This window comes from Falco rusticolus, chromosome 4 (assembly GCF_015220075.1).
Source record: "Falco rusticolus isolate bFalRus1 chromosome 4, bFalRus1.pri, whole genome shotgun sequence".
NCBI classification, from domain to species: domain Eukaryota; kingdom Metazoa; phylum Chordata; class Aves; order Falconiformes; family Falconidae; genus Falco; species Falco rusticolus.
The window spans coordinates 92,210,374-92,238,079 of record NC_051190.1 but is presented as its reverse complement, the minus strand read 5'-3'; the positions used below and the strand labels follow the sequence as shown (position 1 = coordinate 92,238,079).

The 27,706-nt window shown below is 40.6% G+C and overlaps 1 protein-coding gene across 1 annotated transcript in view; it reads right to left on the bottom strand.

Annotated features, from left to right (window-relative positions):
• The window catches only part of ITGA9 (integrin subunit alpha 9), a 230,376-nt gene that overhangs the window by 76,762 nt on the left and 125,908 nt on the right, over positions 1-27,706 (bottom strand). Inside the window, exons 17-18 of the mRNA XM_037385011.1 lie at positions 22,992-23,068; positions 7,370-7,520 (exon numbers count right to left, since the gene is read on the bottom strand). Of these exons, the coding sequence (XP_037240908.1) occupies positions 7,370-7,520; positions 22,992-23,068 (228 nt within the window). The remainder of the gene's footprint in view (positions 1-7,369; positions 7,521-22,991; positions 23,069-27,706) is intronic.

Below are 27,706 nucleotides of genomic sequence, written 5' to 3'. Positions count from 1 at the left end.
TTTTCAAAGGATGCCCAAGTTTGGATAATTTCAAGCCTCATGCTAAGAACTCAGAGACAAACCCTGCCCCACAGATTTCTTACCTCAAACACTGGCAAGTCTCCCTCCACTGAGTTTAAGAACAAAATATAATAAAGAGAGACACTAGAACACAGGAAAGTCACTGGTGATCTTTCCATAGGGACAGCATAGCCTTTAAATAAACACATTCCAGATCACGTGTATTGAGCTTGCTGTATACTGGGCTTTACCCTCTGTGAATGGTTTTCCCCTTTGCCCTGGCAATGCAGTTCATCAAGATAATAGTTTAGATTGGTGTGGCTGGATCTCAGCAACCGAGGCAGTTGAATCCCTTTTCCAAAGCCCTCTCCCATGGCCGGCGCTGATGCACCTGTGGCAGTAGCTCCTGGCTCTGTGCACCTCCTGAGGATGCAGGGAGAAGCAACTCGGCCAGTGAGCTATGGGATACAGGGACTGAAAAGGGGCAGGCAGCTACCGCCTGCAACCCAGGGAGCCCTTCCCCACCCCCTCGAGGAAGTTTTGTAATTTCAGTGCTTCAGCCCTCTTTTGCCCACCCTCACCAGGATGGAAACCAGGACTTCTGCTGGTGGCCAACGCTGGTGAAACCTCACCTTGGGTGGTACACCAGCCAGAAGGTCAGGATTCACGGTACACAGGCTTTGCTATAGCACAGGCTGCCTTATAGCCTCTACAAAAAGTACACCTTGCATTACTGTATTCATCCACACAGCTGTTCTTTAGAAAACCATTCCCCTACAGCCCCAAGGGAAGAGGTGGGCTAGGCAGTCAGACAAAACCTCTCTCAATCATCTGAGCCACACAAAGCATCCCAGGCTATTCCTCAAAACAGTTATGCAGATAACATGCAAACAGTCAAATTAAGAGTCATGGCAAGCTGTTTCCAGGACAAACACTTTCCACATCACGCAACTCAAGAGTACAGCCCCAGCTGATTAGCATAAAACTTCCCAATATATCTGGTCACATATGTTATCCCAGGACCATCAAGTCCTTAAAAACAGGGATGTTGGATAATAGCTCACTGACAGCAAACTGTTTAAAAACAACCAACCAACTTCCCCCTTCCCAAACCCTCACAAAAGGTTATAGCACATTTTTGTACTGCAAAATACATTTTAACTAACCTCCCCCCAATGAAACAGGCATATCAACGAAAGTCCTGTCTTCTTGAATCTGAGGTTTCACTGCTTTCTACGGAAATGCCTGGGGGGAAGAATCCCTACTGCAACTCATTGTTGCCCTGAAAGTAGCTTAAAATTCCAAAGACTTGGATTTTTAAAGGTAGTTGGAGTTAGTTGCGTTCGGTTCTGCAAAGCTGGAGTCATTTGAGCTTTTGCAGCCTTAGCCACTATCCACCTTCAGTGAGATTTCAAAGTGTTAAGCTGCTCCTGAAAATGGGATCTAACAATCAAACTCACGTAGGCTCTTCCAACACTGAGCAGAACAAGATCTAAAGTCCTGCAAAATCACAGCTTCTGAATAATTTATTCTAATTGGGATTTTGCCAAAAGACTTTAGGGATTTTTCATTCTATTCATCAAGTTAATTTGTTGGGAAAAACAACAAAGACTTCTTTCAGATGTACGTGATAAATCACAGTATAGGACAAAAATTTACAACACGCCAATCAGTACTAATTACACAACTAAACCCAGTCTCCAATGCCCATTCCCTGAATGTGGGTGTGATACATGAATCCCAAGTGGAAAGTCTGCATCAAAAGCCTTCAATTTCTACCTGCTATGAGCAGAAGGATATTAGATGGCTCTAACAGCCCCTGGCCTGAAAAAGGTGCTGCTCCTTACTTATCCCTAGGGGAAGCATAAAAGTTGAAGCTTGCGTTGAGAATTCACAGAAAGTAAAAAATTAAATGACTAAGTCAGATAGCTTGAACTGCAGGTATGGTTTCTTCCTAAATAAGAAACTGGACAATATTCCTCCAGAGACGCAAAACATTTTGGTACACTCTGGAGCAAAAGTTTAGCATTAGATTTGCAAAAACAGAGAGACAGCACGTGGAATGGTTACTGCCATGCTACTCCTATTCCCCAGACCTCGCTATAAAAACTCTCCTGGCAAAAGGGTTCAGATCCCCTCACGTAAGTGATGTATGGCTTGGGCAATCTCCCAGATGCACCTTCTATCAGTGCAAGGGGTCACAGCTTCCATGCTACTTGGCATCGCTTCCCTCTGACCCTCTGGCAGAATGGTTTACAGGCATCAGTCCAAGTCACTCCACACAAAATCAGCTGGATTAAATGAAACCACTAATTTAAAAGGTTTCTGCTAACCAGCTGGATGTGAATTGAGACTGATCACATTAGCTTGTCTGCCAGGGGATCCGAAGGGGCAGTAACTGCTGGAAAAAAGAGGCATAATGAATTCACAGGACCTAGATTTTATTCCAGTGGTACAGCTGGATCCAAAAGAGGGCACGTGTCTTTGGCTTTTGTGCCATGTCAGAATCTTGCCTCTGCCAGCCTTAACACTCTTAGAAAGTATGAGCAGTATGGGAAACTGGTGTAAGAGAATTTCCAGCTTGGAAAAAATTAATCTCTGCCTGCGTCTGCGGCTCTTCTGGGCAATCCTAGTCAAGAGACGCCAGCCAGCACTCTGGGAGCAAAGAAGAAAGAGTTGATATCCAAATTGCATGACCTGCCTGCTAAGCCAGAAAGAGATGGTACCGCATTACTTGTCAGCAGAAAAACCCCAGAGCCTGTAAGCAGTGTGACTCCGGTTATCAGCAATATTCATACTCAACACCAGAGTTTCAGGTACATACTTATGAAGAAATCATGGGAAATTAGTGCGCCTGAGGAAAGCATAACCTCACTGTTCACCCTGTCCTGGCCCGGCCCCACTAACTTCACTCAGCTGTTGCTTGCAAAAGCTGCTGTGAGAAGCAGTAGGAATGTTACACACAGCTGGCTTTGGATGCTGGGAGCTTGTCTGAAATTTAGGAGCAATCCATGGCTGGAAATGACGGTCAGCAATGGGATTTCCTGACCTACTCTTTCCGTACCCAGCTCTGAAATGGGGTTATAGCTGATAACATTCCTGCCAGCCCTCGCAGAGCAGCGAGAGGTTAATGCTATACATATTGGGTTATTGCTGTTGGGTTTACTATTATTTTATCATATATGCTATTTTTATACTATTGCCAAAAAAATCTCATGCCATAGCTAAGCTGATTTAAAAAAAGATATGGCTTTGCCCTACACCACGTTAACTGACACTACCAGCAAGCTTACAGTGCTTTTTCTGCAATTGCACTGCAAGTACCCCTCCGCGCTGAGCAGCAGCTAACGAACGTTTAGCAAAGTGCCTATTGCTGACATGCATTTTCAGCAAAAAATCACAAGCCAGGAGGCAATTCCAATAGATGTGAAATGGTGTAGAAATTAGTAGCAATAGCTTCTTATTCTTTTTCCAGACTCAGCACATAGCAGCACTCTGCATTCCTCTATACTAAAGTGGTATCACCTCTGTTAAGTGGATTTTTCAGACTCTGAAATAGGATGCTTTCCCAAAGCTGCAAAATTACAGGACAATAAACTTTAGGATTAAAAAAAAATTAAAAAAGATCTACTGTACACAGAAGAGGGGACTAAGATTTCTTTGTCAACATGATAAAGAAAAAAAAAAATCTAAGTGGACAGGTGAAGTGTTTTTCTCCCTCTCTCATTTTTCTTTTTTAAAGAGAACATAATTAAATCTTTCTATACTTCAAAAGTATAGAAAGCATTCTTCTTAGTGGATACATTTTGAAATTCACTTCAGTGCAGTACTTCCATACACCCATAAAACAACCGGCTTTCACAGAGTGGGTTTGAAACTTAGCACAGGAGTTACATCAATGTCTGATCTTCACCTAGCTCTCAAAACCACACCCCAGGCTCAGCCCAGCCCTGAAAGGGCTTTGTCATTTCAGCTGAATGTTCTTCTAAAATAAGCAATGGAAGTTGTAACTGCCTTCTAAAATCTCATCTCAAAGAGTTTAACCCCACCAAATTTAGGAGTTGAAAAACAGGGTTCACAACAAAAGCGTTGTCATGCCCAATAAGAGGTACAATAACTGGCCTACCTGTAAGGCAGTAAATGTAAACACAAAGGAAAAGAATGTGCACACTAAGCTAATGGGGACAAAACCTATAGCTGTATCCTACATCTTCAGGAATTTCCTCAGTTAACAGAATTAGTATTTTACACCCATTTCCCCATAGAAGTCCCCCTGTATTTAAAAGGGGTGGAGGGATGCTTTGAGTGCAGGACAGCACCACCTTGGTAAAGACAGCCCCTTCAAGGGGCAGCAGTGGTGAAAGAGTTAAAAGCACTAGAGGGAGTGCAGGCAGGAATGAGAAGTCAGCCTGTGTCACATACTGTGCCTCTTGAGAGAGGGACTGTCTGTCAGAAGCTATGGAAAGAAAATGTTGGCTTTGTCCATGGAGACAGGGAGGACTGGCTGCAGCACAACAGGAAAATCAGACAGTGGAATAGGTGGAGTCTCCCAAACATCAGTTGGCAAATGCTTTTTCACCTCGCAGAGATGCAGCAAAGCCTTGCCAGATATCACAGAATCACAGAATACCAGGCTGGAAAGGACCTCAAGGATCATCTGGTCCAACCTTTCTTGGCAAAAGCACAGTCTATACAAGATGGCCCAGAGCACTCTCTCCAGCTGAATCTTGAAAGTGTCCAGTGTTGGAGAATCCACCACTTCCCTGGTGGCATTATCCCAATGGCTGACTGTTTTCTTAGTAATGTCTCTATCCACCACACCTCATGAAATTTCAAGTCTGCAGAAAGAGGGGCTATCTCCACTCATACCCTTCAGGGAATGCTATCATCATCTTCATTCCTGAGCTAGGCCACCCCTTTCTTTTCGAACACAAGATGTGGCATTTTGTCTCGCTAGCTATTGAAAAAAAACCCAGCATTAAACTTTTGCACTGTCAGGTCTCGTTGTAACCACTCTGTAGAAAGAAACAAAACCACACTGAATCTGCTAGAAATGTCCCCAGTGGGGACACAGGAAAAACACAGAGGGGACTCACGGTGTCTTGAAAGGACTCCAGAGACAGGTTACAAAAGCTCAACACATGATCATTGTTCTCGGAGTCACCTTGCAGCAAAAGGATCAAGCAACCACATGGAAGAGACTGTTCTCTTCCATGTCAGCATTATTCATTAAAAGGCAGTTGCTGAAAGTTTCCCACAACAAGCAGCTCTTCTGATTCCAAAATTGCTCCACGAAGGGAAATCTTAGGAGTCGTCATTTTCAATCCTGGCTTTACATTCTGGATTTTTGCTTGGGCAATGTTCAACCAGGAACAAAATCTATTTAAAGTACGTGCACAGTACATATTATGCATGGATGTCAAGGGACGGGAGTAGGTTATGAAACATGGAGGTTGTGAGACTTTACAAAAAAAAATAAAATAAAAATTGTTCAAAGAGCTTAGGGTAACACTAATTGAGGCTATGAGGTCACAATCCAGTTTCCCAACTGGACAAATGGTGTAGCCAACAATATATTGGTTTGTCCTAAAGCAAAAGCTAACTAAAAGGAAGTAAAATAGCCCAGCACAACCCTGTGACTCGGTTTTCAAAAGTTAATAAAACAATTATCAGAAAAAACCCAAATCCTATCGAGTTAATCACAAAAAGAGTGGAACAGCCGGAATAATAGCAGACTATACCCTGGTCCTGTTTGCAAGACGTGAGGAAGAAGGAAGCCTACATGCTTCCTTGCTGTGTGCTGTACTTTTTAAAAAAAGAAATGCTAACTTCTATTAGCAGAAGACACCTTCAGTAGTGAGATAACCTTACAACAATGTCATCTGCTTCCAGAAACTGCTCCTTCTAGGCGGCATTCAGCACAGATGTTTCAAGTCTGCTGTAGACCCAGACTCAAGGTAAAATACCAAGGGAAACAGAATCACAGCACATCACCTTCAGCTTGTTCCCTCACAGTGTTGGCCAACAACAACAACAAAGGCAACTGGTGATCCAATTAATCCATATGTGTAAAACCCACTACAACCTTTTAGAAGAACATGCATCAAGCTTTGTTTCTTTTCCAGTGCAAAGGAATGGAAACCCTCCCACTGACTTCAATGGGAGCTGGGCCAGACCCTAAAAGTCTTCACATAAAACTTCCATGAAGGAGAAGTTGCACATTGACATAAGGCATGTCTCTTTTATCCCCTGCTTTTTTCCTCTTGATAAACTGCACACTTGCAGCACATAACGTCTGAAAATGAAGCTTATAATACAGTCAACTTTCTGAGGCTTGCAACCGTATTAAACATAATAGCCAAAACTGAACACTAAAAGAATTAACATGTATAAGAAATTACCGTATTTTGGTTTATTATGTAATGACTTAATTTAAGAGGTTTATTATAACTGAAATCTGTCATAAACCATGACAAATAATGGCCAAATGTCACTGGTTCAATGGACCGAGTCAATCCCATACTTCACAACACTTGTACTACTGTTTTTAATATCACTCTTATGGCTTCCAAAGCTCCAGCAGAGAGACAACCGACTGTGAAAAGCAGGAACAGACAGACCAAATGTTGTTATAATTGCACAGTTCCCATTTTGCACAATTATTTTCATATTATTCACACTCAAACAGCTTTTGCAGCCATCAGTTTGCAAAAAGCTCAATTCAGTGTTTGTATTTCAACAACTTTATCTCTGAATTAACTCATACTAATGAAAACATCAGAGTATTCAATCTAAATGTAAAGAGACTAAAATTCAAAATATTCAGCTGACTCCATGTGAGTGAAATTAAAAGCACTTCCAGGCTCTTGGATTTAACGATGTGCCATGGCCACAACCCAAACTTGCACCAGGATGTGAGCAAAGAACAGCCTTGTATCTTGGTTTCAACAAGGAGAAAACCTAGGAGCCCAGGCCAGGAGGTGACCAGGACTGCTGCGTACAGTGTGGCACCACTCAAACTAGAGGCATCTTTTGTATTTCAGTGCCATTTGGTACCCTACCGATTTCCAAATCAGCCTCCCTCTACCTCTTAACACCTCAACCAAACAGTCTTTCTTTTTCATTACTGTACCCCAAATAACAGTGTTGTGTCTTCTACAGAAACACAAAGACTGTAATTTACACAGATCAAACCCACAAAAGAAAAAAACTCAGTAAAGAGCCTGGAAGAAATTCAAGCCCAGCAGAAGCAGAAATAACTTCCAAATGTCTCCACAGTGTGGACCAGGCCACCCTCTGTCCCTAAATCTTGCCATTAAATTGGCTGAAAGTTAAGAGACTTGCTCACAGCAAGATTGGTCTTTCTTACCTTTTGCCACATTTTGATGAAGAAGAGCTCCCCAGAAAAATTGAAGAAAACATTGGTGTCATAGGCATCATCCCCAACATTCGAGATGGAAATGTTGAGTGAGATGTTCCTCACTGCTCCCAGGGCCAGGTAGGCAGTTTTGTCATCAACACTGTAAGCAGAAACAATTACACTGGTTTAACTCTGGGCAACTTTTACACTCTAGGCCTCCTCTCCTCCTACGGATGTGTTAGAACTCAACTGCTCAAGAGCTTGGCAATTGGTAATTCAGGAATGTGTTATATGGCCAATGCATGGTGTGGGTGGGCCATACTGGGAACGAGCTGCTCCTGAGTCCTGGTTCTGACACTGCCTTTTGTCACTGTAAGGAAACCCTATGATCCTCATGTGGAAAAACTTCACGTGACTTATTGTTACTACAGTTCTCGTGAGAATAAAACTGTAGAAGTCTGCAAAGTAACTGGACTGGGGAAATGCAGCAAGTGCAAGATATTATGCCCACATTCAAATACACGAGGCATTTCAGTTTGTCTCTCAATAATTTAAACTTATTTTGAACATTCTAGTAACTTAAAAAAAAAATCTTCTGACAGTTATGCTATGGATAGAAGAAACTGAAAAGAGGGTCAAATAAAATCGAGAAACTGGTATAAGAGGAAAAATGTATGGAAATTACAACAAATGTCCACCGAATGTGACTAATCTTTCTTCAGGTGTTTATGCTGGTCCTAACATGACGGAGTCATCTTCTACAAGTGGAATACTAAGAGAATGGCTGAATTACAGTAACAGCCATATATCATGAATCAATACACTACTGTAATATGGCATCACAGATAATAAATACACAGATTTTTTGTCTGTTTATTTAACAGATTATAAGTAAACAGACTTGCACACACAGAGGCAAATATAAATATACATTCATACACACACATTTATTATTTGATATTTAATCACACTGGGCTCTCCAGAAGATAAGCTAACAATTAGGAATCAAGGCTAAAGATAAATCACAAGAAAATACAATACCAGTGCACATATCTGCAGGTCTAGGAACTAAAACTAAAGTAAAAGATAATATGAAATACACCAGGTCTAAGTATAAAAATATGCAAAAATAGCCCAAATATCAAATTGGCTATAGTTATCATAACTGGAATCCAAGACCATTCATACATGCCAGAAAAACAGAGACTGTCACAGAGAAAACACTGAGTAGCTGGTTAGAAAAGAGCAGAGACTTCCAGCACACAGCAGGGAGAGGCTCTCAATTATTTCCTCTAGGGGACAGCCAGCCTGAAAGTAAGGAGGAACCACCTCTGAGGAAACATACCCTCAACACCACCCACCCTGCCAGACGCTGCTGCACAACACATGTGCATGTAGGAGCATGCAACGGCATGGAGAAATCAGTAGCTGACCAAACCACCTTTCATTCACTCAGTTTCTATGAAGGAACGGTTGTGCTGGGGATACACATTGGCACATGCTGCTACTCTGCATATCAGCAGCTCTCTGAAAACGGCTGGGGTGCAGGATGTGAGCTGTGTTTAAAAGCAGCCTGCCCCTCCATTGCTGCCAGCCCTCCTCTGCCAGCCTTGTTCATGGTACTGCAGCCAGAGCATCTGCATAAAATTGGTGTTTCTGAGAATGCGGTGCTTATAAACCCTTCAGCATCTTCTGCCAAGCACAGCCATAAGAGACCTCCAAAGGCAGAGCTTGCTGGGCTCTGGCTCCCTGTGTTTGCCAAGAAGTTTCTAGGCATGGGTTCCTGGAGGTACATACCAAAGCAGCCAGGGGCTCTGGTGAGTGAGAAGCCTGGAGGAAGATGGTCTAGATTCAGGCTTTAGAGCTGTTGCCTGTGGATTGTGAGTGTAACTTTTCCATGTAATGCAGACAGTATAGCATATTTGTTTCCTGTACTTCATTTATGATTATCTTCATTTATTAAGCCCAAAATTATGGCTTACATTTCAATGACAGCTTCCTATGAGACAGATGTAAGTCTCCAGGAAACGTGCCTGCTTTCTCACGCTTACAATCAACTGCAGACACCAAGCAATTCTACCAATAATTGTACACTTTGCTTTTTAAACATTATAGTTTATTCTTATAGGCAACTATCAGTGCAAATAAACATTTGCAAAAGCATATACAGTGCATGATCGACTGCAAAACTAGTTTGAGAGGTCCAAATAATTTAAGTTGTTGCTCCTCATATACCAAATTAATGGCACAACTATATGAGAGTACTCAGAAGCATTTCACCTTTTGGCCTCAACTTCAACATTTACTGTTAAAAAGCAGGAAAATTATGAAGATGCTAAACAATCTGCTGGGATTTTCTAATAATCAGAAGTGCATATTTGGAAACATAGAAATAAAACAACCATTTATTACTGTGAATTATTTCTCATGAATTTTATAATCTCACTTCTTGCAATTACTTCAGAGCTTGAATCAGCATTTATCAAAACCTTTAGCAAAATCTGGAAGTATCACTTCAGTAAGCAAATAAGTATTACAAGTTGTTTATCTTATGCAGAGTTGATACTAAATGCAATGCACACTATAGAATCCTCTCTGAACTGGTGGTATCAGCACTTTGAAATTTAACAGAAAGACAACTGAGAATACTCTCCACTGAATAATAAAAAATACTCGGAATGAAATCCTATTTAAAGCTAAACCCACAAAAAATAATGTCAAAACCAACACCATCTGGTTGTGTTACTCCTTTCTAAAGGTATAACTCCTCTGTTAAAAGTGCATCATACCAATATGATGGTTATAACAACATCCTCCTCAGCAGAGAAAGAAAATCCATTTTCTAAGGGCACGCTGTAATTGCTCCTACACAAAATTCACACACTAATAAACTCTGGAAAACCTCACTGATTTTAGGGTAGAAGATGAGTTCAGTTCTTCCTCTGAAAGGCTATATGAGATGGTCCTCTAAGTCCCATTTTAAGAGAGCAGCTTTCAGAGTCATTAAATCTGTGTACATCTGGAATGAATCAGGTTCACTTGTAGTAAAAGGAGGATTAGGAATCTCCCTGTTCACAGGGGAGCTCCCAGGCCCTGTTTGCTGCTTAAAAGAATAACGTCATGGGGTGTGGACAGCCCGCTGTGGTGCTGGAGGAGCTCTGCTGCCAGCCTGGTGCCATCCTTCTCCAGCACCTGCTGCACATTAAGTAGCCTAGCTGCCAAGTCAAAATATGTCAACTAAAGAATGGTTGTCAACCACCAGAAACAAGAAAACAAACTAAAGCCACTCTTTCAACTCAACAAGATATGTCAAACAATTTAAGAAACGTAATCAAGCAATGGTTTTCAGTTTATATTTTGTTGGATGAGAACTATAAAGCCACCAGCATCCTCACCATGGCCCTTGCAACCTTGCTCACATCACAGAAGGGAGGTTAAAAATAAAAACAGGCTCAAAAAAGAAAGAAGGGAAAAATATGAAGATATAACAACTTAATTGGACAGAACACCACTATCTCATTACATCCAGCTCTACACACAATGAACTGAAGAAAAGTTCTGGATAGGCTGTAGATGTATACATACGTTAAATATGGGCAATCACATTTATATACACGTATGTTCAGGCATATGAAGGATGTCAAGCTGTCAAAGTTTGCATGGAAAGGGAAAGAAGTTTGACATTCAGAAGTGCTAAATACCTGCAGCTTTCATGCACATAACCCAGACTTGCAGGTAACAAGCAATTCTGAAAATCAGGCTCCAAATTTCTGCCATCGTTTTGAATTCACTGGCCATGGTACTACACATCAAATTTAAGTAGAAAGATTGAACATTTTCCTCTTAAGTGATTAAGAAAAGGAAACTAAATTCCAGGATAAAACAAGTATCATCTTTTTTGCATGCTTTAACGTTCTTTGTTAATGCCTGCACCACATCATTGCAGGTCAGTGCAGTGCAGGTCAGTGAGGGAAGAAAGACGAGCTGGGAAAGGCAAAGTGAAAAGATCTGCAATTTTCATTCCCCCCCCCCCCCCCCCCCCCAAGATACTGGTGTTTTTATTAACGTGGGTCAGGGGAGACATAATCTGCATTCCAAAAGGTACGCAGGGACATGTTTCTCTATTTCCTGCACTAGAGAGAATTTTTAAAAAAAATTGAAAAAGCATTTAGCACTTCCTCTCAGCCTGCACAGATCACACATAGGGCAAGGAATGTGACGAGGTCACATTTACCCTGTTAGTCTGGGTCACTGACTTTCCCTTTTATATTAGGAGCCTTTCTTTCCTTACAGCAAATCAGCACCTACATGGATGAATCACCACTCTTGCTTGATGGACGGTAGAAGTTACAGCTGGGGTCAGTTAGACTGCAAGTGGTAAAAATGCTTAAAAAACCTGAAGTCCCATCTGCCCTCCATTTCCATCAGATTAAACAAAGAGTCCCACCTTTTGCTTTTAAACTAGTAAAATGTGTGAGGAGTCAACAACACTGGTCCTGTGACAGATCCAAACAGATTTCTACCTTCACCAACCAGCACTGCAGTTGGTCTTTCCAGTTATTATGATACCTGAATATTAATTTTGTCTCCACAGACTCTTTACATCAACCCTGAACACCTTTCTTCTGTTGGGTTTTGATCACAGGCTTTAGGGTCAGTTGAATCTTAGGAGGAGTTCTGCAAATACTTAAACCTTAAGGGCCAACAAAAAGCTGAAACCTCAGCTATCTTCCGGGAATTCATTTGATGTCTCAGTGCAAAACTGAGAGGTAGCAGCCCCATAAACAAATCCAAACAGAGTAAAAATTTTAGATAACTCCACAGGGAGAAAAGCTATTGGATTTTACCCTGCTTGGTTACACTGCTTTGCCATCGCATGTGCATCCAAGGTGAATTCTCTCTGCAAAGTTCACAGCCAATCTAGACTAAGGTCTCAGGAGAATACTCAAGATGTCATGGCTTACTCTGCATTAGCTAAGCTGCTGCCTCCCCCCTCTCGCACTGAAACCTACATTAGCAAAGGTGCTAAGAGACCTCATGAAGTTGATGACCGCAATCTATGTGAGATGCACTAAGCCAGCCACGGTAAACTAGCCCTGAGCCCATCAGATCATTTCATTAATGAGATTTCCTATTTCTATTTCTCAAGCAGAAACTTTCTAGTGTGCTCTGAGTACCAGATAACATGAGGAGATGGGAAAAACATAAAGAATTTGCAGCATGGCCAGCTGAGGTTCTGTGTCAGCAGAGAACAGTTTGGAAGTAATATCATACCAATATTCCTCCCTGTGAAGACTAAGTAACAATGTGCCAATGTTTCCCCATAGGAAGGGACCAAATATCCCATACAAAAGAAGCGCTTACTGTGGTGAGCCCAGGGCCGAGGAGGTGGAACTGCTTGTGTTGGCACCCTTCTGGAGCACAGCTGCCATCTCTAGCACTTCAATACCCATATATATTGTAATTCAGGAATACGGCACAGAGCATTACTTTTTCTACCTTTCCTAAGCTTCAATTTTAAAAATTAATGCATTTGAGTAGTAAATAATTGGTGGTGGGGAGCACACTAGGAAACACTTTTTGTTCTTTTTTTATGGTATTGAAAGAACAGACCGATTTCTAGTTACAGCTAGTTACCATCTATTCAGAACTACTCTGGAAATCGTCCCCTTTCCCCCAAACATAGTTTCTCCACAGAAATCCCCCGTAACAACACAACAGATAAAAGTCCCAGCTATCTCTGTCTTCAAAATTTTAAGTAAAAAGGACAGAGCCGGGCACAACATTCACATAAAAAGTATCCCTTATCTTATCAACCTACAGAAATCTGGTGCCTTTTATTATTATCACTAATTCCTATTGTACCCAGATGTTCACAATCCTTTATAAACAGAACCGAAGAATCAATGGGGAAAGAGCCGTCTCTGTTTTCACACAGCGTTTACTCCAGGGAACAGCTTTTGCTTTGAATGGAGTTACCCTGGTTTATGAAACTGTCACACAAAACCAAGATGAGGCACAACATCTACAGAAGCTCTAATCTAATCTTTCACCCTTGCAGACACACATACAAACCAACATCTTTTATCACCACAAGCAACATACTTGAAATCAGTGGTACTGTGCCCCCAGGACAAAGTTATCCTTGCGTATGTATGTAAGACAGCATCCTAAGGTTCAAACACAAACAAAAACTAGTTACTAGTGGCAGAAAGAAATGCAAAAGATAAATGTTTTCCCTGTTTGTTAAAATACTTGAAGAGCTTTATTTAAACAGGTGATTGTTGACCACAGATCTGGCCCTGAAATTTGAGGATGAATTCTAGGAATTAGATAATTAACTAAGTCATCATGTAAACCATGTATTTACCATAGAAATTGTGCCTTCAGAAACAGATCTCCTACATTAATTAATATTAATAAAGATAACTAAATTACTAAATTAATAAAGATAACTATCAATTGCCCATTCCTGGGATGCTGGGGTGCAATATGTAATTTAAAAAGCATACTCAGCTGAGCATCAATAAGGGAGAAAAAGACCAGTGCCCTATCCAGTAACCACTTTCAGAGGTCAATAAAAAGGCAGTTAATCAGAGATGAAATGTTAGAAACAGTGCAGGTTTCTTACTTCAGGAAATTTGTTTTGCAGGAGCAAAAGGACATACTACAGAAAAAGTTAACGTAGCTGCATCACAAAAGAGTATGTGTATATGAATGTATGTACACATGCACGTATGCATCAGCCAAGAATTGTTCTGAAAATACATAACTGTGCATTTGCTTCTCATTGTGGTCTGTACAGTACCAAAAACTTCCACCTCTGGAAGCAGCTTATATGACAGTGCTGCCCAAGGTAAAGCTTTTGTTTTATTAGCTGTATCCTTTGGTTGCTAGAGCAAAAAACAACATGGCAACTTGAACTATCTTAGGTCCATAAAATACTGATGTTGAGATGTTCACAAGAAGGGCCAGGTTATACATTAGTTCGGCAATGAATTCAAATTATATGAAATAACATCTCTTTAGGGTCTAGTTAAAAAAAAAAACCAAACAAAAAAACCCCAACAAAAACGAACAAACAACAAATCGTAAAATCCTACTCCAGCAGATACTGTCAAGTGATTCTTACAAAAAAAACACCCCAGTATTAAAAAAGTCTTGTAAGACTGGCTTGTACAGCATCCCTGACTGATCATCAGTGTCCTGTTACTAGAAAATAGAGATTGGGAATCTGTATTCTTGTATGAGATGTGGACTACTGAGGTTTGTTACCACTCATCACTTGATGACTCTATCATCATCCATATGGGTTTAATCACTGTACATTGAAAAGGAACAGGACTGCCCACTGCTATCAAACTGGACTTATTTATTTTGGGAGGGATTTATGAAGCTATGTGCGCAACTAACCAGATGGAAACCAAGCTGCCATTCCTTTATCCCCATTCACCCTCAACAAGGGAAAACATTCACTCATTCCTGAGACAATGCTCCCACTGCAACTTGTACTACATCCTGATTAATTGTGGGCTGTGCTGGGCAATCCTTTCAGGAAACAGCAAATCCAATCCTGCATGAGCTACAACAAAGTTTTCCATGTGCCTAGTAAACACATTATTCAATAAACACAGTATCCAATACATTAATAACAATTGTCTATAGGTAAAAGATAAATAAAAGTAAATATAAATTAGAAATCAGAATTCTGCTTCTTGGATTCACCAAAAAATTTAAATTCTAAACAGAATTACAGATGTACTAATATACATGAAATGGTATAAGCATTTTTTCCATTGCACTCTTTACAGTACAGCACGTTACTTTGAAATAACATTAAACTACATAATGATTTATGAAATCACTTAAATCACAGTGTGAAACTTGGTTTTTGAGGAAAAAAAAGCAATCACTCATATCCATTTTCCCCAATATTTTGTCATTCTTTTCTCCCTGGAAATAACTCCTTTGGTAGTGTAAAAGATCATGAGTTAGGACAGCACTGGGGTATGACCAAGTAACTAGTGGGCAGCACATGACGGCAGTCAGTTCAGTCATGGCTCCGTATTGGTGTCTTGGGGGCTGGGAATATCCATGTTGGTGTACACAGCTTTATACACACAAAGTCTTGACTGAAAGCTCAAGACCACTTTCCTAGCACTAGAAATGCTAAACCATAGCATTTGCTCATTTTTCTTTGATTGTTTTTGGTAAAGCTGAAAATTAGCTCCATCTGAGCAGCTCAGCTATTTAGGATAGCATGTCTAGGGTAAACAGAATGTCAAAAATAGTTTTGAAAGAAGCGTCTGTTCAATGAAAGATAAAATAAGTGAAGATAAATTCTTCATCTGCTATGAATGAAGAGGAAGGGAAAAACTGATATTATCAGAGCGTGTAATTAAGCTCCAAATGGAAGGATATTGTTTTTCCTCATCATGACTGTTTTTTTAAGATGGACTTCAGGGGCATAAAACCTCAATGGGCATGCCATGAAACATGAGGCCGCTCTGGAAACAAATCCCTGTTATGTGATCAAAGGAAGATAAGCACTGAGGCGTGAGCCTGGTCAAGTTTATGAAACAGCTTTGCTTCCCACATTAAACCACAGGCTTGCAGCTTTTCTCCATAGGTTTGCAAAAGCCTATGATCAGTGAAAACCTTTATTAATTTTTTTAATATAAAATACTACCATATTAATGAGATACACTCAAAAAGTTTTGAACTTTCCTGATCAAAATGTTATGTTATTGCTTCTTTCTTCAGATGGCACTAACTTTCTGCACTGTTATTGCACTAACCTATTTTCTGTGCCATTACATCTTGTGCTAGTGAAAAGCAAATTGGACAAAGCTGTCATAACACATGTTTTTATCTATGATTTCTGGATTCCTTCAGCTCAGGTTCTGTAATAATTTGACAAGTCAACACGAAACTGCTGAGGTTCATTTTTCAAATCCAGGTGCCTAAAGTGTGATGATGTGCCCAGTGAACCAGAGGGAGTCCTTCCACTGAATAGGTCCTTTAGGACCACCTTTAATAGGTCCATGAGCATATCCATCCTTGCATCTATACACAGTATTTGCAAAAACACCAGTTTTGCAGCTGTACAGCTAGTCACCTCTGTGAAATTATTCATTCACCACTAATACAAATTGTATGCCTATGAACTTCAGTTGTAAGCTCAAGGGCTGGGGCGGGGGGGGGCAGGCACAGGGAGGTGGTGCACATACTCCCCCAGTCTTTTCAGTGAGGTCTGGGTTCAGTACTTTGAGATTACATACCAAAACAACACATCAAATCATTTACCTGCCTATCAAATACAAAAACACGTCAATCCTTCAGTAAGTCACAGAAGGAACTGGAGGACAAAAAAGCAACCACCTTCTGAAGAGCTGACCAGAAAATACTGGAAAATACTTTTTCTTCATAAATTACCATTTCATTGAAAGGGAAACATTTCAAATTCAATGAAATTCTGACAGACTGGGGTTTTGTGCATTCTCTGGCTACTTCCAGAGGGAGCAACAGAACCAGAAACATCCCAAGTCACAAACTTGACCTTTCAGCTGGAAAAGGGCATTTCTCAAAAATCTTGTTTCACAAAAGAACTTTTGAAAGCATTGTCTCCAGCACAAAAACCCCTCACAATTTGAAAAAACTTGAAAAATTCTGCAAAATGCACCTGTCACCTCTTTCACTTTCTACAACTTTTGCTTCCAATTTCACATGTCCAAAATAAACAATTTTCAGCAGTATATAGGGGAACCCCAGCCAGTCTGTAGGGGAACAACATAAATTTGAGTCTAATGAATGGTGGATGCTCTAAACCAAAAAATAAAAAGCAAGCTGCTTATTCTAAACAGCCAAACATACACTCAGAAGCACTCCAATGGGTGAGTAATTCTGTTTCTAATGACAGATGAAGGGTAATCTCATGTCACATAAATATATGGAAGACAGACTTCCTCCTGGAACCTTTCTCAGGAATAGCAATATTTATTACAGCATTTTCTATCCAAGGGGGCTCATAGTCTGTGCTTACAACCTGATCTAAATACCATGCACACAGCTTGTGCTGGAATACAGCAGCTACATGACATGCAGCAACATCATCTTTCTTCTTGTACTGTTTGTTTTTGGTAAAGCTGCTCTATTCCTCGTGACACATGGGCTGTCAGTATATTTACACAGCCATACAGGATTTCCTTCCTAGCTGCATCTCACAGCGAAGCCACCACCCATTCTCCTCTAGTCTTTTTAGCTGGCTTGTTTATTATAGCTGGAAGAAAGTCTGTTTTTTCAAACACCACCACTGTTACTCAAACGTCTAATCCAGGGTTTTCACTTGGTTCCCATCACAGCCTTAACATGGCTTGATAACTGCTGTTGCCTTTGCAGAGTGCCAGTCAGCAGACAGTCGTCAGCTCAGGACCTGAAAACTGCCTTGGTATGTCAGACATGATGTGTATTCCTGTCAACCCTGCTCCCTCAGCAGTTACTGGTTCTTCTTAAAAGGCCAGAGTGCTTTTCTCTCATATAAAATACCAGAGGAATGGATTAGTAGATTTTAAAGGCTAGGGAGGTCTCATCTTTTACAGAACACCTACTTCAGTTTCTCCCAGCACATCTTGAGGAAACAGATGCAGTTCAGCTTCTAAACAAGTAGCTGCAGAGAGGCTCAATAAAAATGTGCTATTTGCTACAGAAGCCTGATGGAAAAGACATTTGCTGTGCTGAGAAAACAGAGTGAGGTACTGAAGTCAAGCATGGTGCGTAATAAATATATTTACATTTTTAATATTAAACAATATTTGAAAATAATAGCTAACAGAACACTTTAATTGCATTTTGATTTTCAGTACTGGATTGCTGGAAAGGAAAACTGGTTTCCTATTGCTGTCCCAAAGCTATGGCCATAAAAAAGTTTATTGCAAAATATTCTATTCCTATTTCTCTTTCAGTTTGTGCCATTAAAGTTACCTGTATGCAATAAATAATTTCTTTACACTAAGATACTTCTAGGTCTCATCCTTCAGAAATCGCCCTGCTCCCTCTCCACCCCCAACACAGGGCATTACTGCATGAACAGGGACAGATTTTGCTATCTCCTATGACAGCTGCAAGATTTAACACTGGAAACTCTTTGAAGGGGAGGCAATGAGTAGTATCTCTGCTCTGTGCTGCCAAAACCTCATGTTTATTCTTTAAGAAAAATGGATTTGAAGAGTCATAAATGGAAAGATGAAAAGACTCTTTCCTGCTCCTTCAGTTTCTCCCAACACTGCCTTCACCAAGTCCACAGCAGACTCCATGGTCCTTTTCCCTTACTCTTAAGTTGCCATCTGTAGTTTTAGGCTAACATCATTCATATTCAAACAAGTAAGTACAGCCAATCACTAAAAGGACCATTTGTAGCAATGCTAGCACACACCACTGTAGCTGTTTCTACATGCACTACATCTCGTATTGTCTGCTGTAGGAAGTTAAAGCCCCACAGTTTGCTCTTCCAGGTCCAGCCTTTGATATTACTGTCCCCTCTCATGATGCTGCATGTTCTCGCTGGCAGAAGTGGTATCTGCAAGAGGCAAAGAGTCCCACCGGCAGGTTTCCAGCTGCAGCACTGGAAGATGCCCATAACCATCCTAGGCAGGTGGTTTTGTGTTGGCAGAGAGCTGGTTTTTATTAAGACCACTTTGCTCAGGTTACAGAGAGAATTTATGTCAAGACAAGGCAGAAAACGGCAAAAAAGTTGGTTGGAAGAGATTTCTAGAGGCCATACAATCCATCCTCATCCTCCTCAACACCGGACTATTGCCAGCAACAGATGAGGTCAGTAGGGACCTTATCTAGCAAAGTCCTGAAACTCAGGATGACAGAGCACACCATCTCTGCACACCTCATTGCCACCCAGCACAAACTGCCTGCACAAGAAGGTTTTTCCTAGTCTCTGGTGCATGACTCTTGCCCCTCCTACCATCTGCCACAAGCAGAAAGAGCTTGTCTCCTTCATCCCACAACCCCTTCAGGAAGTTGGGATGGCTTTACATGCAAACCGATGCTAACGAAGGTGGACTAGCCTTAAAGGGATTCATCTGCTAACTGAAAACAAATATAAATACATTCTAACTCTTCCTCACTCCAGTACAGCATGTTACCCTGGTCTTCAGCCCAAGCCTTCAAGAACACCTTTCACTATAATAGAAGTATTCAAAAAAACCAGAATACAGGAATCACCACCACATCCCACCTTCACCCTCCCAAATCTTGGCAAAAGCTTCCAGATATAGTTAGAAGGCTATAATGTTTTTTATCATCACCCACTTTCAAGTAGCTCTACCCTGCCATCTCCTCCAACTTCACAGTGGAAGGTTTCAGCTTGCCCAGCAGCGCCATAACCACATGCAGCACCACCTCGACAACAGGAGATAATGAGGCAAACCCCATCATGTCTGGACAGAACAGCAGTGAAGTTTTTAACATACACATGCAGATTTGCTTGGCTTGAGCACTTTGGATAAACAGCCACGCATTAGGTCATTACTTAGACTGTTAGCGTCCCAGGCTGTCTATTTCTTATCAACATGCAAGTGCTCCCAATTTGAGGGCAGATGAAGAACTTTTCAGAGGAGGAGGTGGATCCCAAGAATAGCAAACTCAGAGCAGAGCTGGTTAGTTCTTGCCAGCATGGGCTGGTTTTCCTATTAGTAATTTGGTATGCCAGCTTGGCCTCTTCAAAGCTGGGTGCAATCTTTTAACTAGGTAATAATTCTAGTGATTCAAACACATCCCAGGCGAACTCTGTATCAGAGTAGCTGTGCAGCTCCTGAGCTCGTAAGCATGACCTCAACAAGCAATTCTCTTGATGATAATGTAATCTGAGCTAACTTCCTATGCACATATATGCTTTAACCAGCACACATTTGAGAGCATATTATATAGCAATGGACAAAACGATACCTTACAATATACAGCTCTCTGCACAGCTTTTCGTTCTAACATGCTACAGATTCATGAAAAATCTATAAGACAGCCGGACCAAGTCAGTCCATCTAGCAGAGGCCCTGTATCCAACTATGTCTAACAGCAAGTGGCCTATGAAGAACAAGGCAAGCACAGAGTGTTAATTTGCTGATATATTTCCACAGCTTCCAGCATTCTTATTTGCCACTTCTCTACCATGTAAACTCAGCATTTAAACATCTCCAACAGTAAAATCCACAGATTAATCACATGCTTCATGAAAACATACTTCCTTGTTTGTTCTTTTAGTTTCTCTGAATAGTTTCGTATGATTAGCAAACTTTATCACCTTTCTGGCAGATTATTTCCCTGATCATTTATGAAATATGCTGAATACCACTGGCCCCAGCACAAGCACTTGTGGAGTCTTCTCCACCAGGAAAACAAACTATTTACACCTTCTCTCTGTTGACTACCTTTTAATTAGGTGGTAATAGACCTGTGCAAGTTACTTACTTTGTAAACTTTTGGTGAGAAATAATAAAAGTTATTTTAAAATGCAGTTTTGCAAGCCCCAATAGATCATCTTAACCAGGTCACCCTATCCACATGTCCAGTGGCATCTTCAAAGAGCTGAAGCAGATGCAACAGACAGCACTTACTGCTGCTTTCCCATAAACATCCTGTTTATTTCAAGCCAATGTACCAGTGTGTCATTAATTGCATTCTTTCCAGTAAGTCCACCAAATTTAGTCAGACATAATTATTTAGACAAAGGCATTGCCATAACCTTGCTAACAATGAAGTCAATTGTTTAGTGCAGATACTAATAAACAAGTTACCTTTTTTGTTCTTCCTACAAAAAAAAAAAACCTGCTTTGTACACAGACTTAGCATAAATAGCAATAACATGGAAAAATGCTGATAGGATTCTTTAGCAAAACGCACTGGGATGGAAAAATTACCATATTCTTCAAGACTGGCACTTTTCTAAAATCAGAATCCCTAGCATTTTTTTGTACTGCTACACACAACTATAACAGTAACAATAATTAAAAAAATCTGTTTTCTTTAGAGATATCTGTTGTGTTACATTTCTTAATAACTGAAGCTTACACAGCCCTTTAGCTAAAGAAAACCCATTCTGTGCAGACTCATGGATTTGATGACATCCTGTCTATTTCAAACAGGACTTCAGGGTGTCACTGGATAAAGAAAATTCAAAAGCATTTGTTCAACACCTTGCTATACAAAGGTAGAAACTGTATTTGAATATCCAAAGCTTTTTTCACTTTGTGGCTTTTAAACTGCCAAGATAACATAAATAAGAGCTGTAAAAATAAACAGTATAACGCTCCAATCACAAATACAGCTCTTACTGCTATGATTACTATATACTTACTGACAAGGTTTTAGGACTTGTCCCTTGCTTTTTATTGATTATTCCTCAATTGCTGGACACAATCTCTCACTAGCTTCCCTAGTCCACACAGACATGTTGCCAGCTTTCAACAGATTTTGCTCACCACAAAGATCAAGTGCAAGGTCAAAAATCCAGACTAACTGCAGTCAAAACTCGGACTCTGCAACCTGAGACCCAACCCTGCTCCCAGCCAATCCCTCAAAACATTCCTGTGGACTTTAGTCGTGTCTGGAGAAGTCCATAACTTCTCAGACTTGACTCTGGTTCAGTTTTGCCTCCAAGTTCGGTTACAGCATGCTGTAGACATACATAAAATGTGTGTGTATCTCCCGACTACAACTTCTTCCTTCCCCCCACCCCCAAAGCAGGGAAGTCTCTTCCCCTCTCCTTCCTGACCTGAAAGCAAAGCATTTCACAGAAAGCCTCGCCATCAAACAGCAGAGCCTCTGGCACACAATTAAATAACTCGCATCAGCACTTCCATCTCTAAAAATGTGCTAAAAATGCTGGAAAAAAAGGAAACAGAAGTGATGTGTAAAATTCACCTTTAGCCTGATTTATCCCAAAATTGAATAACTACATCCTGGCAAAACAATAGGCATTTTCCTAGGATCACCAGTCACAACGGACAGAACACAAACTTCACCTCTGGTCTGTTTGATGAGGTTTATTATCCCAGAAGAAAGTGAAATCAGACACCCCTCCCCAAGCTGCTAACAAGAAGATTCTGACAAAGGAGAGCAGTATTTCAGGAGAGTTAGAAAAGTACAAGTTCAGAAACTGAAAAAGATAGTTTGCCATGTTCTGAGGGTTTTCTTAAATCTTCCATGTGACATTTTTTCTTAACAAAATAGCTTTTCTGCAGGCAGTTTTACTTCCTACCATGCCACAAACAGTATTTTATCACCTTTGAAAAATCCCATGGTCCACATTAGTACTTGATTAGGGTGTGCATCTTTACTTTCCCTGTCCCTCTCTGCTGTGCTGGTTTTTTTACCCTCCAGTTTTGTCTGTTGTGATTGGGAAGGTGTCTTACCCGGTATGTGCACAGAACCCACCACCACAAGAGTTCAGATTCTGTGTACATGTCAAGACTTTTCTGCACTAAAGAAGGTATCACTGTCATCATCCTTCTAGTCTGGATATAAAACGTTTGTGTTTATATGTTGATTTTTCAGTGCCATTTTACATAAAATGAATGACATACTAGCATGAAAGAAAGAACAACAACAAAGTTCACCTACTCACCTAGACAGCAATAATTTACCCTGAAGTTTCAAATCAGCAGCACAGTCATCAGATTGACAGTTCCTCTCAAAAACAGTCTGCGAAAAACAGAGAAAAGAACTGTTACAGCATGAAAAGAGTAAGATCAAAATTCAAAGAAAGAATATGCTTGGATGAAATAAAACCCTACCAAAATCTGTGATACAGGACTATATGGTGTCAGTGTTAAAGAAATTCCAAGGCAGGCAAATTTCATCTTTATCAGAACCATTTTTATTCTCTTCTAAGTGAACAAGAAGTTTCACCAAAATCAGACTCTCTCAGAGGTTCTCTTCAATCCATTCCCACTTCTCATCTGACAAGGATTACTGCACGCACAATATTTCTGGCACTCTTATTTCTCTTCCCAATGCATATGCATGAAAATGAAACAGAAAATAAACTATTTATGAAACTATTTTCAGTCCTAAGACGTGCAAGTAAGGAAATTATGCACCAAACGTCTTCACTAGCCTATATTAAAGATAAGGAATTTGGGGGGTTTTTTTAGATTTTATGTATGGTAGGAAACATTTCTGCCATCCTGCAAGCAACAGAAAATTACAGACTGTTATGTTCCAGCGATGCCCTCAAATAATGGAAGCACTGTCAATCTTCTGAACTCTGGTAAAGACTATCACTTAGGAAATTTAACAGATTGATAAAGATAAGAACTGTGAGAAAGAACGACATGCCACTAGACTCGGGCGTGCTATTTAAGCAACAAAAAGAAGGGGAATACATAAGAAGTTTATGAGCCTATGATAATCTCTGCAGTAGTTTGTCATGGCTAAACAAGGCAGCTACCAGTGAGTGAAAGAAGGGGACAGGAACACGTTCCTGGCATCCAAGAAACCCAAATATCATCAAGATGATAGTTACTTTCTCCTGCTCTTAAGAACAGAGATCAATACCTTTCTGAACATAGACTTTTCAGGCTGAAGGATTCATTCTTTCTGAGTTGTAATGCTCTTCAACTTACCAAATTATAGGGTTGCCAACACTGTTCAGCTAGGAAACCTGACAATCCACTGTTCTCTTCCTTTAATACGAAGGTTCCTTTCTACACACTTGGCTTCCTTACTGTTATTACCAAAGCAAATATATTTTGATCATAAATGCTAAGACAAAGCAAATCCATGCAGGACACACATAACTGTCAGAGAGCACTGGAGAGACTTGGGGGTGGGGGGGAATCAGTAAAAGAATATACAGAATTAATACATTTTTTTTTAAGAGCTTTGCCCAACTGTACCAGGACTGGAGAAAGACTTTGAATCTTAAACCCAGAGGGCATCGAGATTTCTAGTCCTTGTCTCTCCAGAAAGATTACTGGCTAAGGAAGCAGCTCGGTGCTCTCCAAAAAGGACTGGACCTTTATGAAGTCCATTGGTGTTGGACTAGCAGATATCAAACTATGCTGTAAATGGTACTGAGTTGCAAAAAGAAAAAAGATTGGAGATGATCAGTTCATTTGGGGCTATTTACTTTGCCCTTTCACTTTCCCAATTTTCGCTTTCTCAGAATCTCAAAAGTGGAAATTTTTGAGGATTTAAACACAAGGGTGAAACTTACCCTTCTTCCTTAAGATTACCACACCAAAGAACAAGAATAGCCCTGAGACAGGAACAGGCACAAGGTATCAGTCTCAACACACAGCACATTTCTGAGGTATAGTATCAAATGTCCTCAGAACTTATCCTCAACCACCATAGTAGCTATATATAGGAAAGACTGTTTGACCTTCAGAAGAGAAAGAAAAATAAACTATAAAAATATTGTTGCCTGAAAGTTTCCCTATTTCCACCGCAGAAATCTTGGCAAAGCAAACAGAGTGATCAAAGATATGACCTGCATGTTTCAAAGAATAAAGTACTGTAAGTACATTTAACTACCTACCTAATATTCCTGGAATTTTATTACTAAATCTATAGTCGCCGTTCTTCACAAAGAATGAACAAATACCTCATTTTCTAAAACTACTGGGCACGTATCTCTTCCAACATATCATGCACTAGACAGCAGGCTATTTTGAAACATACTGGGAGTATTTCATTATGTCACAGAAACACAAGTTCCTACACAGTACTGGGACGGGAGACAGAAATAAGGATAATGAGTCCCCAGATCCATAACTGTGTAGGAGTGAACCGTTTGCTTCTGTGGAGGATCTTAAACCAGTTCAGGTTTGGGGGGAGAAAGGATTCCCAGTTCAGCCAGATGCTAGGACTCATCAATGCAGCTGCAGCTGGTTCAGCAGCCCGCTTCCATCACAGGCTAATGACATCTATGGATTATTTAGCTATTTTCCACTATTTCCCCAGTCTGGATACATGTTTCCATGACTCTGCTCCATCCCCCTTTCTGCCTGCTACAGCCTCAACCCTGTAGCTTCTCACAGTCTACTTCGTCCATTTACTATCTTGAGCGTCCCCCATCCCCAGACTGTTGCTGCTTCTGCCTTTCCAGTTGACTAATTCTTGCCTGTTCAAATCCCTCCTAAAACTTTAAGGAGTAAACATGCTTTAAGTCATCACAACATTTGTTATGTTCATAACATCATAACATACTCTGTTACTGTGTCCTTACTTGGTCTACTTGGGCTGTAGTTTCTTTGGGCCTACCCAAATAGTTGATAACTACCTAACTCAATACTGCCTGTTGTTAGAGCAAGAGTCCGTTCCTGAGATGTGCACAGGCCCTACTACAACATAATCACTAATTTTAACTCTAAGCAATCTTAAAAGTGGCTTCAGCTTTACAATACCTGTTATAGAGATCTATAGAGCTCTTTACATATTAAAAGTGTTGAACAAGGTAACCAGTGGGTTGTATGTATTATCCAGAACTGGAAAAAGGGAAACAGGACAAAACAAATTCATTGCACTGTGGAAACATCTCATAATTTTTGCCATTACTGTTATCCAAAGTGAAAAGGAGCAATTCTGAACAGCATTTTTACTAAAGTCCAATGGACTCTTACTGGATTCCACTTATATTATACCAAGTACCTCACAGCTTTGAATATGCGTATCAGAGATGGCCAGGAAGCTTCTTTATGTAAGAAATACATACAAGAAAAATTTCAGGGGGAGGGAGGGAAGGGGCAAAAATTGTCCTGGATGAGAAAGACAGCAGCAGCTCTTATCTCAAAGCCACCACACTTCCGTCCAGCATTTCCAGGAGAGAAATAGGTGTTTGTGTGCTCGGTAGCAGGGACAGGATAATCCCAATGCATTTTTACAGTAAAAGTGTGCTCTAGTAACAAAGCTAACCTAAATTATATGCAAAGCGACTCTGTCAGACTTCCTGCTATCATCAGATCTACAGCAAGGCACAGAGCAAATCCAGTGTTTCCATGAATTCCTCTCTGCGCTCTCCCCTGCTGCACAGAACCCAGCAGCTATGGGGAATTGTTCCACAGCAGTTCCTACCAGGTGGTCAAACTTCCTGGACAAGCACAGTTTTCTCAAACTCTGCATGGCAGCTTTTCTAAGTAGAAAAGATGATGCTTCTTGGGAGGTCAAGGAATGTGGCAGATACATCCTGAAAGGTTAACAGAGACAGATGTTGCCCATGTTCTTCAGAGGGTAGGTCATAAAGCCTACATTAAGATATACTCATTATAAAGAGTGAATATACACGTCTGTACACAATTAAATGTACTATAAGGAAAGACCTAGAGCCTGCTGATAAGAAGGGGATGTGTCTAGGCAGACACTCGGATCAGGGCCTCAAAGCAAGACTCTGCCTCTTGAAGAGAGACAGTGGATTAAATTTCACATTTTGTGGTAAAGCCCAGGGGTAAACATACAGTCCTCTTCCCCAGGAAGTAGGAGGAGGATGAATCCCTACGTACTGCATCCTAAGCACAAAGCTGCTGGGTATTAGGTGTGAAAATATCGTCCTTTTCCTTCCTGCTGAAGGTGGACTGCTAAGAAGTGCTTCTAGGAGGTAAAACAAGCAAGAAGGAGCCTGGCTTCAGCCTAATGGTCAGAGCTGTCTTCTCAGAGGAAGGTGATCTGGGATTTCAAACCCAGCTCAGTAAATTGCTTCACTTTCTTCCAATGGCTATCTAAAATTAAACACACCTATGTTTCTGGGAGTAGGGAAGAGAACAGGAAACAGAAAACAAAAAAACCCCTGTGTTTATGGCACTCCTGCCCACAGAAAATACTGAAAATCATCCAATAAACAAAGAAGAAGAAAAAAAGTATTAAGACATTCAGCCTTCTAAAATCAAGGAAGCACATGGAAATTTCAGGTTGTAGCCAAAATGCACAATCAAGAGTTTTGAGAGGTTGCTAGTACTGAGCTCCAGTAAGAGCAGTGCCTATCCTTTCACAGAAAAGGGAAAATGACAGCTGAAGGACAATGCTTGAAGAGATGCGGCAGAAATGGGCTTTTCAAAAGAACCCTTAAAAACATGTCATTTTATGGTCTGGGTAAGAGAATAGTGATTCACTCCAGATCAGGCCTTTACTTCCTCACACATCACTCTCCAAAAGGTTCACATAACACCTCTTAAAAGGTGGCAGAGCTGGCCTTTGGTAACTTAGGATAAATTCCTTTAACTTCATAAACTGTGCCATGTACTTCAGTAGGATAACGCAGGCTAGGCAAAATAATCTGGGTTAAGAATACAGTATTCCAGCCTCTCCACCGATTTCCAGTAAATTGTCACCATACCCTATGGT